This window comes from Mirounga angustirostris, unplaced genomic scaffold, assembly GCF_029215605.1.
Source record: "Mirounga angustirostris isolate CCGP_5_RB_7025 unplaced genomic scaffold, mMirAng1.0.hap1 SCAF_8, whole genome shotgun sequence".
NCBI lineage: Eukaryota > Metazoa > Chordata > Mammalia > Carnivora > Phocidae > Mirounga > Mirounga angustirostris.
This window is the reverse complement of record NW_026991716.1, coordinates 30527125-30538939: the sequence shown is the minus strand read 5'-3', so window position 1 is coordinate 30538939 and position 11815 is coordinate 30527125. Positions and strand designations below refer to the sequence as shown.

The 11815-nt window shown below is 54.1% G+C and overlaps 1 protein-coding gene across 2 annotated transcripts; it reads left to right on the top strand.

The window, feature by feature from the left end:
- Positions 1-869: 869 nt before the first annotated feature.
- MLN (motilin) lies at positions 870-7320 on the top strand. Of its 2 annotated transcripts, XM_045865976.2 has the most exons (4): positions 870-986; positions 3015-3131; positions 6275-6383; positions 7154-7320. In XM_045865976.2, exons 1-4 carry the CDS (start codon positions 870-872, stop codon positions 7159-7161), a joined length of 351 nt encoding a protein of 116 aa, XP_045721932.1. In that variant the 3' UTR covers positions 7162-7320. The 2 variants fall into 2 exon arrangements, with proteins under 2 accessions (XP_045721932.1, XP_045721931.1); XM_045865975.2 differs by lacking the exon at positions 7154-7320 and having other exon boundaries at positions 6275-6495.
- The last annotated feature ends 4495 nt before the right edge of the window (positions 7321-11815 follow it).

The following is an 11815-nucleotide window of genomic DNA, read 5'->3' as shown; positions in this document are numbered from 1 at the left end:
GAGTCTGCTCAACTGAGCCCATTTTCTAAGCCTTCGCTCTCCTGGGGGCACCACGCCCACCTGTTTCCTGGCAGGTGTCTGCGGCCCCCCTTCCTGCCACCAATCCAGACACACCCACTTCCTGGGACCCAGGAGGTACCACGCATGCAAGCAGGCACCCCCAGCACTCACGGCATTCTGCAGCGGGGCGGCGGGGGGGGTTGCAGGGAACGGATGTGCTCCCTGTTGTTTCTAGACGACAAACAGGCAGCTAACTGGAGCTCAGGAGAGTCTCGTTCCAGAGTTCTAGAGCCAGTGCTGGCCCCCAGAGGGGTGGAAACCCCACCCCAGCTCTTGGATGCTGTTCCCTGCTGAAATTTTCCATTTAGCTCTGCCTGCTTCTGGGCAGAGAGTTCCAGCCCCTTCCTCTCCAGACCCAGGGTCTTTGCCTGGTGCTCTCAGGGAGAGCCGGGGTCATCTGGGCCTTGGCCCATCCCTTTTGTCATCCTCATCAGCTCAGGGAGCAGGGAGGGCTCAGTGGGGGCACAATTCTGTTGATAATCTAGTCTTTCTTCTGAGACATGGGGTCTTCCCCACTTCATAAGCCCCACTGGCCCTGGAAGACCTCAGCTGTAACCAAGAGGGGGGCTCACATGTGGAATGCTTCTCCCCCAGCGTGTGGCAGGGGCCGGGCCGCCTCTCCCAGGTGCTCGCTCACCAACCCCCACCCCTGGTCCTGCGACAGAGAAGGGGCTCTGAGCTCCTCTGGTCAAGCCCCCACCCGGCCCATGTCAGGAGAGGCTAAGCGGCTTGCTCAAGGTCATAGCTACAGGCAGGGTGTGTACCCTAAACCTGACAACGAGAGCTTCTTGTCGCTGTCCAGCTCCAGGATGGTGTCCCGGAAGGCTGTGGCGGTTCTGCTGGTGGTGCACGTGGCTGCCATGCTGGCCTCCCAGACAGAAGCCTTTGTTCCCATCTTCACCCACAGCGAGCTCCAGAAGATTCGGGTAGGAAACCCCCCCGGCCGCCCGCCTCGCCCGTGTGGCCCAACTGACGCAGAGCCCTGCTCAGCACTCACTTGGCCCTCGTCTCTCTAAGGCACAAGTGTCCCTTTGGTGAGCCCACGTTTAATCAGCTATGCCAGCCCCACTGAGGACAGCACGAAGGACCGGGACCCAAGCTAACCCCAGACTCCCGGTGTCTCCCTGCCACCTTCACTCCTCCCGAGCACCACTCAAAAGTGCCTTTTCCCGCCCCTGCCTGTCCTTCAGAGGAGATTTTCAATTAACAAGCCAATAAATATTTGCTGAGCATCTCTGCAGTACAAAGGGCCACCCTGGGTGAGAGGCCAGGCATACAAGGAGATCTAAGTACCTCCACCTTCAAGGAGCTGGCTCAGGAGCTAAGATACAAACACATGAAAAATTCACTAACAATAGAAAACAAGGGTGCTGTCAGAGGCAGGACATGATTAATTGCCCAGCAAGTGACGCTGATGGTAAGTGCTAAGTTCAGAGGAGGGAGAGGTCTCCGTGGGCTGGCGCATGTCGGCAGCCAACAGGGAAAGGGTGAGAGCAGAGCTGGGGGTCTTCAGAGAGAAGGAGGGGAACTCGGTGGGCCCAGAGTGGGAAAGAAGATGCTGCCCCATGGAGTGCTGGCCAGAGCCTCCTCCTCTTGAGAACCCAGAAGAAAACCAGTCAGTCTTTTTTTTTTTTTTAAGATTTTATTTATTTATTTGAGACAGAGAGAATGAGAGACAGAGAGTATGAGAGGGAGGAGGGTCAGAGGGAGAAGCAGACTCCCCGACAAGCAGGGAGCCCGATGCGGGACTTGATCCTGGGACTCCAGGATCATGACCTGAGCCGAAGGCAGTCGCCCAACCAACTGAGCCACCCAGGCGCCCGAAAACCAGTCAGTCTTAACAAAACTCAGGCGGCGGGGCCTCCAGAAAAGTGGACTGCCAGACCTGGTTCCCCTGCCTTCTACTTTAGATGTCAAGGGGTTCTGAGTATCTTGTGCAGATAGTTGATTCTCTCTAACCTGAGGTGATGAAGAGATGGGACTTTAGCGTCCCACCTGTCTGAGACCAAGGCTCCACTAGGGACAAATCCACAAATCAGTTTTCTGGGAGGTTGCGTGGCCCCTGGACTTACATGCTCTGTGGGGCAGGCTGCCACAGACCCAGTGAGCAGAGGCAAGTCTGGCCCCAGCCCCCCTTCATGGAAATGTGGAGGGGATGAGGCAGGCTCCCTAAACACACTTCCTCCACCACCAGCTTCCTCCCCAGAGGAGACAGCCCATTGTTCTAGAATCACCACGTCTCAGGCAAGGCCCAGAGCTGAATCCCAAGCGTGCCATTAGAGAAACCAAAGGAATGAAATGCGTCTGATCTCAGTGCCCTGGGACCTGGCAAGCAGGACACCACGTAAGATTTGGGGCAGAAAGAGTCAAACTCAGTAGAACATAAACTAGCAAAATGGCAACCAAAGGACACTTTGCATTAATCCACTCAGTGGTTTTGCTCCTCATAATTGCCAGGCACCAGGATTTTTATGAAGAAGCTGCAATCTCCTTCCTCCATAATTCATCTCCTTGTCTCACCTCTTATAAATCATCTCCCAGGGACTCTGGGCCACCAGTTTCTGGGCCACCCTATGGTGCCCTCACAGGCTAGGCTGTCTTGCCACCCTTTTTATGGGCTCTCTGCTAAGAAAAACACATTTTCACACTTAATATGCATGAAGGGCAGCCATTATTTTCAGCATTTTAACTTAATTAACAGTAACAACCTGGGTGCGGTGTTGGAACGACAAAGGAATGGATTCTTCTGCAAGTTAACCTGTTGGTGGACAACTTGGAACCCTTTTGTGGCCATCGCATTTCCGGGACTCCTTGTTGTAGAGGGACCAGGGGAGAAGGAATTCTTTTGGCCTGTGGGAAGCTCAGGCCACTTAGCACCCTGGACAGAGACAGGCAAGTGCCATCTGGGCAGTTGAGAAACCGGGGTTTTGTTCGATTTTGTGCTCTGCCCTTAGGAAAAGGAGCGCAACAGAGGTCAAAAGAAGTCCCTGGTTTTACAGAAGAGGTCTGAGGAAGTGGGGCCTCTGGACCCTTTGGAGCCCACAGAGGAAGAAGAAAACCAAGTTATCAAGGTGAGCAGACAGGGTGACAATACAGAGAAACCTAGTCGGGGGGCGGGGAGCGGCTCCCCCAGCCAGCCACAGATTGTGCTAGGATAAAGCAGCGAACCAGATATTCAGGCAACAAGCCCCATCCTAGGAGAAAGGGAGACAGACACCAACAATGAGACAATAAACCATTTCAGGCACCAAATAAGGAGGGAGGATAGAGAATGATGGGGGCACTGCTTTGGCTGGAGGAGGGCTCAGGGAAGGCCTCTCAGAGGAAGCAACATTTATTTGATTTGAAACCAGAATGATGAGAAGGAGCCTCTCATGCGAAGAGCTAGAGCAAGAACATTCCAGAAGAAAAAGCAAGTGCAAAGGCCTTGCTCAGGAAGCACATGGTAGGTGTGAGGCCCTCAAGGCCAGGGTGCGCCGGGAGAGGACAAGAGGTTGGCAGGGCCTGGTGGTCCAGGCAAGATGTCTAGAAGGTCACGGGGGGTTCAAAGCAGGGAAGTGACCTGATCCGACTTAGGAAGATCTGAGCAGCACAAGTGGAGGCAGGAGACCAGTCCGGAGGCAGCTGCAGTCTCAGGGGGCAGGTGATGAGGGTGCCGGTTCTTCCCCCTAGCAAGGAACCTGGGAGACAGTGTCAAAACCCCCAGGTCAATGCTGGGTGAGGATGCGCAGACTGTCGTGGCGGGAGCCAACCTTGAGCTTATCCAGGGCAGCTCTTTAATTTCACAGACTCATTTATCCAGGCAGTAAGTACTTACTGAGCCCTAAGTGTGGAGCACGGTTCTGGGCCCTGGGGATAGAGTGGTGAACAAAACAGATAAATCCTGTGAGCTCATGGAGCTCACACTCCAGCGGGGAGCCAGTAATGAGATACCAGAAGGACCAGCAACAGACTACAAATAGGATGAATAAACAACCTTCATAGTGTGGCCAGTAGTGACAGGTGCCATGGAGGAAAATAAGACAGAGAGTGGAGATGGATGAGTTGCAATTTAAATAGAGTGGTCAGAGCAGGCTTCATGAGTACATGGTATTAGCACGGAGACCTGGAGACAGTGAGGCACTGAACCACAAAGATGTCTGGAGGAAGAGCATTCCAAACAGCAGGAGTCGTCAGTGCAAAGGCCCTGAGGCGGGAGTAGACCTGGTGCATTCTGGGAACAGTGAGGAGGCTGGAGTGGTTGGGGCAGAGGGAGTCAGAGAGAAAGTGGGAGGTGAGCCCAGACCGTGGACTCTGTAGGCTATTGTTTGGACTCTGCTTCCACTCTGCTGAGATGGGAGCCACTGGGGGCTTTGGAGCAGAGGAGGGACATGATCAGATTTACATTTTAAAAGAGTCTCCCCAGGGGCGCCTGGGTGGCTCAGTCCGTTAAGCATCTGACTCTTGATCTCAGCTCAGGTCTTGATCTCAGGGTCATGAGTTCAAGCCCCATGTTCAGGCCAGAGGATCTAGAAGGATAGGTTCGCCACTCATGGAGACGGTGAAGCCTCTGGTTGGCTGTAGGATGGCAGGAGGAAGGTCAGGAGGTCAGACAGGACCTGTGAACCGTAAGACGCCTGGTGGGCGATCAGGTGGAGGTGTTGCCCAGGAGGGCAGATATAGACGACTGGCCTTCAGGAGAGCTTAGGGCTGGAGGCATCCATGTGGGAAGCATCAGTGATTAGCTGGAATTTCAAGCCAGGACCGGGTGAGATCCTGGACAGGGTGTGTGTGGATGGAGAAGAAAGGGGGTCCCGGGACCGAGCGGGGGACACTTCCCTGGGAAGGGGAGTGGGGGGGAGGAGACTGATAGGTAGAGAGAGTGAGGGCCTTGCCAGGGTGATACAGCAGTCTGAGCAACACTGAGCTGGACTCCAGTCCTCCCGCCTCCACTGGACACCTGCCAGGGTTCCTCCCACCCCCTCGGGTGGCCGCAGCATGCTGTCCAGAGACAGGGAGCTCAGTCATGGCCCGGAGAGGGACCTCGGGGTTAGGGGAGTGTGCCTTCCCTTCCCACTCCTTGGGCTCCCCAGGAGGAGCTGGGAGTGACTGGTTCAGCTGGCAAAGGGGAGCTCGCCCGGAACTGCCCGCTACCTGCACCCCAGGCAGTGTAAGGCACGTGTTGCAGCCTGTGGAACATCTCAGGGATGCTATTCCTTCTCCCTAGAACAGGCTATACGGGTCAGGAGGTCCTTTCCAGATCATTCCCTCCGGCCTCTTCATTTTAAGGCGAGGACACTGATGCATAGAGAAAGGCATAGCACAAGCAAGGGGATGGCGAGGGCGGGGCTGGAGGCCGGAACCCACAGCAACCGGACCCGACCGGGGCCCTTCAGGCAGCCCCAGTCCATTTCCCAGCCAGGGAGCCCCTGGGACTCCTCCATCACAGCTCTCCAGACAGGCAGGGAGTCTCGGCTGGCGTGTGAACCAAGACCACTGAACCAGGGAGCTCTGGGGGTGACGGCAAGATCAGTCAGTACTCCCCAGTCCCCCGCCGGCTCAGCCACAACAACCTCTCTTGGTGACGAACCTCCGGATGGCTCCTCTGGGGTCTTGCCTGTGTTCCCACAGTACCAGAGAGTCTCGTCTGGTGGCACAGACCTTGGGAGTCAGGCCCCCTGGGTGTCACACCTTCTCCCTCTACTACTTAGTACCTGTGTGGCTTTGAGCAAGTTACTCTACCTCCTTGTCCTCAGGTTCCTCAGCTGCAAAATGGGCACACCACTAGTCTGTACCTCATAGGATTATTGAGAGGCTTCAAACACATAAAGCGTTTGGAATGATGCCCCGCTCTAAGGCTCCAGGTGCCAGCTAGCCTTATTCAGGAGGAGGGGGAGGGAGAGTTTCCTGCCACAGGAAAAGCCAGGGGGTTTCCTGCTGACCCCTCCCCTCCTGTCGCAGCTTCCCCACCAGGGGAGGTTTGTTGATTCTCCTCCCAGCAAGTCTTGGGTGACTTCCAGGATCCAGCCCCTGGCTTGAGTTGGCAGGGGGAGCTGCCAGAATTCCCTGGCCGGCCCTGGAAGGCCAGAGGCTCCCGGAGGATTGATCGGGAAGAATGGGGCCGCCGCAGAGCTGTGTGGCTCCTGGCAGTCCCTCCTGCCACCTATAAGGCACCCAGGGGTTAATGGCGCTCTCTGTGTCTTTTCCTTCTTGTTAACTCTGCCTTATTTCACAGCTGACTGCTCCTGTGGAAATTGGAATGAAGATGAACTCCAGGCAGCTGGAAAAGTACCAGGCCGCCCTGGAAGGGCTGCTGAGTGAGGCGCTGCTGTCCACCCAGAATGGTAAGGGGAGGCGGGCGCCTCTGCGGCTGGGGCCTGGCCTCATCCACCCCGTGTTCGTATTACAGGAGCGCATCTGAGAGCCGTTTGCGGACGGCGATTTGTTTTGCTGCTTTGCACTTGAGAACATGAAGCTGTCTTCTCGGGAAAGGGTGCCCCTGTCTCTGAGGGGAGCCTCATCACAGAGGCTCTGATAGCTACTGGGGACCACAGAGGCCCAATTCCCCAGCCAGGGGCATCTCAAGGCCCTGCCCCGATGGCTCAGGCCCCTGTCCCGAACACCCTCCTGGCAGGAGGCCACAGCAACACACCCACCCCTCCCCCTGCTCCAGATACATTCATTCCCTCCCCAAAACACCACCAGGCTGGGCGGTTCCTCTGAAACCTTCTGGCCCCAAAAGTCTGCATTTTCTTCATCTGTTCTACAAACCCAAGTGCTGAGCTCCACTTGGCCTTGCCCGGTTCAAGGTCTGCCCAAGTAACTTGTGCAAAGCTAGGACTTGTCTGACAAACAGCCACTAATTACTTCTCATAGTCCCCAGGAGGAGAAGAGAGAGGCGGGGAGGAAGTGTTCGGGTTGGAAGAACCAGAGGTTAAATGACTCGCCCCAGGCTACAGAGAAAGCTAGAGGCAGAGCTTCCAGATGCCTGGCCAACCCTCCCCCTGGGGGTGCCCCCTCCTCCCTGGGTCCACAGGCAGGTTTAGAAGTCCGTTTCATAAGTGGACCTGCTGATGTTCCTGAGCTACAAACCCCCTCTGCTTTTCCCCAGCAGATGAGTGACAGCCCGCTCCAGGTAGAAGGTGGATGAAAACCGGGAGCCCCCCTCCCACCTGAGGAAGGCCCCGAAATCTGCATGCCCCACAGCCGGGCTCCGAAGGAAAATGCTCTCTCCCAGGCAAGCCCCCCCGCCCCCCAGCAAATAAAGCAGGAAATCTACAGAAACGACTCTTTCATTTAATATTTTAATTTTTAAAGGTCAAACTCAGGTCATTCCATAAAGGGGGAAAAGAAATAAAGCTCAGAGGGAATTGGCCATAAATGGTGGTACGTACGGGAGCAAAACGTGTGCCTTTGATAAATTCCACATTCAAATATGAAGTCAGACCCACAGAACTGGAAGATTTGTGCCACTGAGGAAAGATGGCACTTTCTGGCCACACACCAGTCAGTGGCAGAGCAAGGACTAGAATTCCGGTCTCCTGAAGCCCGGTCTACTTTCTGTTTATTGGCAAGCTCGAGGTCTAATGGGCCAGAGAGTTGTAAGACTTCTGCACTCAACCCCTTGCTGAGTAACCTCCAGCTAGCCCTTTCACCTCAATGAGCCTTTGCAAACACAAGGTGGTAATATGTGCCTTGAGTTTGGGGGGGACAGGCACCAGCAAATCACTATTATTATTATCATCTTGTGACCACACGCTCCAGCATCCGCAACAAAATTCGACAGCCAACCCACTTATTTCTGCCTTCTAAACAAAACTCGTTGGGAAATTTCATTCTAATTTAATTTTGCATTAATGAATGTTCATTTATTTATCAACCAGGGCCTTATAGGAACCACAGCTCCCTCTAGCCATAGGTTACCAGCAATTTGACATGCTGTCTCTTCGGCATTTCCACCCACCCCACCCATTGTGGGAGCTTAGCCACGGATTGTAGTTAGCGGAACAAGACGAGCCCAACCCTTAGAAAGGACGTTCCTTTGGGGTGCTCTGAGTGCTCCTGAGGGACACCCGAACCTTCCAAGGGACCCAGACCCTTCATGCCGCACAGTCACACAATTTCCCATGCGCGTATTGATCAGCCCAAGCACAGCTGCAGGTTCCCGGGAAATGCTGCCAAGACACCCTGTAATGAATGGAGAGAGGGCTGCACAGCAAGGGTGGAAAAGGAGGAAGAACAGCGGGAAAGTCTACAAAGCATGCGGTTGGGAAGAACTGGATCCAAGACCCCTCCTCGCCCTTTGGAGCTCCGCCGTGCCATTCACGCCATTCCCCAGAACCCACTCCAAAAAGCAGACAAGCAAAATGCTCACTGTCTCTTTCTGGGCGGAAAACACAGCTTTTGTGTCTTTTCCTCACTCTCTGCTCAGATCTGTGGATACAGTGAGACTACCTTCCCCCATCACCAGAGGGGGGCGCTCACCTTACGCCCCCAAGGTCCCAGACTGCCCGCACCCCACCCCACGCCCACCACCCGGCTGGAGAATTTTCCATAAGATCCTGGGGTTAGAGAGCAGCGTTGAAATAGGTACGAAGAAGGAAATGAGACCCCTAGGTGATTGTGCCCCAGGCGGTCTGCATTTCTGAAAATGGGAATTGGTTCCACAGCCACAGCACCTGGGTGGCAGGAGGGTGCTGGTCGTTCTGCAGAACAGCCCTGTTCAAAGCTCAGTGCCGCGCCCGGTTGTCCCTGACCCTCACCCAGTGGCCTCTGATGTGCTTCTCAGTAATGAGCCGCAACAGGGACCCAGCCGCCACCTGCATGTGTATGCACAGTGCCCCAGCCGCCTGGTTAGATGTGTCGGCTCCTTTCTTCTCTCCTTTTCCTCCTGCCGCTGTTCAATTTCTCACAATCGGCTCAAATAATTCTTTTTCTCCAATGAGTTCCTCCAGTTTCCAGGACAGCAGACTCGATTGCTTCTTACAAGACATGCAGAGCCCTGGAAGAAATTAAAACTGGGGGCGGGGGGCGGGGGGCGGATAGTGTGAGCTGAGCTGAGACAAAAATGACCATATTTTCACAAAAGAGAAGAAAAAAGAGATCCACTCTTGGTTAAAGGTATCCATGGCCAGGACCGGGACCCAGCCAGGATCGGAGAGGGTAAAGTGCCCAGAGGAACCAGTCAGGTGAGGACAGCGAATCTTCCTCACATCTTACTGAGGTTTATCCAGCGAAATCGGCAAGAATCTGTCCAGAAAACTGGCAATTACAGACAGTTACAGATTACCCCTCTTCGTTTGGAATGTACTTTATACTTAACAGGACCGCGGGTAATTATTGGGCAACCTGAACCTCGCTTCACAAGATGGAGATGATGAGGTATTTTCTCGGTAACCACATCGGTATGATTTTATAATTACTGAGCTGCGTGGATTTGCCATGAAATTGAATAGTTAAAAGCAAAGAGTAATTGCCTGATATCTGTACTCTGTAATTTAGTATAATCTAATCATGGACAAAGCCCAAAAGAAAATGTTCTGAAAGCATTACATTTTTCTTCATACACAATTCGTTATTGACATCAGGGAATGTATTCCGTGCCTCTAAAGGAACTTTTACCCACAGATATCAAAGTGTGGCCGAAAGAATGAGTGTTTTGTTACATTTTCAGCCGATTGTGAAAAGCAGCCAACCTAACTGCCCATTATACCTGTTCTGGCATTTCTCTGTGACTCTCTTTGCCCCCTCATTGACCTGGAGGGATGAAAGGTAGCTCTCCTCTTCCCCGGGGCACTGAGATAAGCCAGCCAGAAGCTGGACCGTGCTAGGGCCGTTCCAGCCAAAACCTGAGCCTAGATGGCAACCACTTTGTCCCCCACTTTTCAACCACACTCTCCCAGGGCCCCACCATCCCACAGCGTGACACCACCCACGATGTGGTTCCAAGGAAGCCCAGAGAGATGCACGAGGCTGGCGAGGGGGTGGATCAAGGACGAGGCCACAGTCCCCCAGCATCTCTAAGGACCTGATAAATGTGTGCAGGGCTTTTTGCAGGAGGAGAAGGAGAATGGAACCCACTAAAAGATTTATGGTTGTTGTTATTATAAGGCTCTGCTGAGACAGAGGTCAGCAGGACGGCAGGCAGTGTGGCGGCCCTCTGGGAATCCAGAGCCTCCTTCTAGAGGCCCCTCACCTCTGCTAAATGTGTGGATGTGGTTACTAAGTAGATTTGGACACTGGAGCTTGTTTTTCCTCTTCTACCTTTAAAGATTTTTTTTTTTCTTTTTATTTATTTATTTGAGAGAGAGAATGAGATAGAGCATGAGAGGGAGGAGGGTCAGAGGGAGAAGCAGACTCCCTGCTGAGCAGGGAGCCCGACGCGGGACTCGATCCCGGGACTCCAGGATCATGACCTGAGCCGAAGGCAGTCGCTTAACCAACTGAGCCACCCAGGCGTCCCTCCTCTTCTACCTTTAATAAATCAGCAAGACTGCCCGCAGTCTAAGCTGCTCACCTTAAAAAAAAAAAACCTACAAGAAAGTGAGGAGAAAGCGGGAGGGGGGGGGTAGCACGCAGGGCAGCCACTGACTTTGCAATATTGCCCTTTGCTTTAAAATATGCGTTCCCATACTCGACACAGGTGGCAAACTCGGAGAATGCGAGGAGCCTCATGGGCAGCTCCCAGCGTGAGGCAATGTCACAGAGGGGCCCCATGGCTGAGCCCGCGGCGGGGAAGACACGAGGGGCAGGGAAGAAAGTGGGCTGAGAGGGACGATTGACTTGTGAGGGTTTTTCTGATTGACTTTTCTCAATCCGATGGGGAGGCTTCTTCCCCGGGGGGGCAGGCGTCACGGGGGAGCACTGACTGGCAAACACGCTTCGAGGGATGGCGCATGAGCCCAAAGGCCCGCTGGACCCAGCGAGACAAATCCAGCCACTGCTAGAAGCCCGTGGAGGCAGAGGGTGGACCACAGGGGGGCAGAAAGCCACAGCGGCCAACACGATGGGTTCCAGGCTAGAGGGAAGACAACAGGCTTGGCAGGTGGGGCTCACTGGGCCCTAGGTAGATGTAACAGCACCAGCGGCCCCAAACACAGGCAGGCTGACAAAGCCCACGCTGGGGACCACTGCGGGGGGCGGCTCCAGTTCAGGACATATTTTTAAATCGCCCTGGGATCCACTGTGATGAAACAGACCGTAACTCTGCGAAATGCCAGAACGTTCACTTCGTTTAAGCGTCAGATTCAAGCCCTCTTAGAATACACGGGGCCAGTATTGATGCCGAAAGGCTCATTCCTTATATATTGAACTGCACAGCTGCAAGGAGTTGCACAAATGTTACCAACTCATTTGTCATGCAAACAGTGCTTCAGAAAGAAATAAAATACTATTATGTGGTATATGTGTTAGGCAATCACTATATCAAATTCATGGCATTCCGTGCAAACACAGGCAGAGAAAAGGAAAACAACACTTGGTGAGAAAAATTGCACCACATGGGAACAGCTAAGCTGGGGGATATGGGGAGGCTAACAACGGAAGCCTGAGTGAGCCGAGGCTCTAATTTTCCCAGCAATTGCGGCCGGTGTAGGAATACTCCGGTGGTACAGCAAGTGGCAAGGATGCAAACCACTGGCAGAGGGGCCTTGCCCACGACCCAGGGAAGGAATAGGGGCAGGCGAGGTGGGGGCTGGGCGATGGGCAGGGACGGGGAGAACTGAATTAGAGGAGTAGCAGTGACAGAACCTAAGAGGCCCAGGGCGGCCATAAGTGT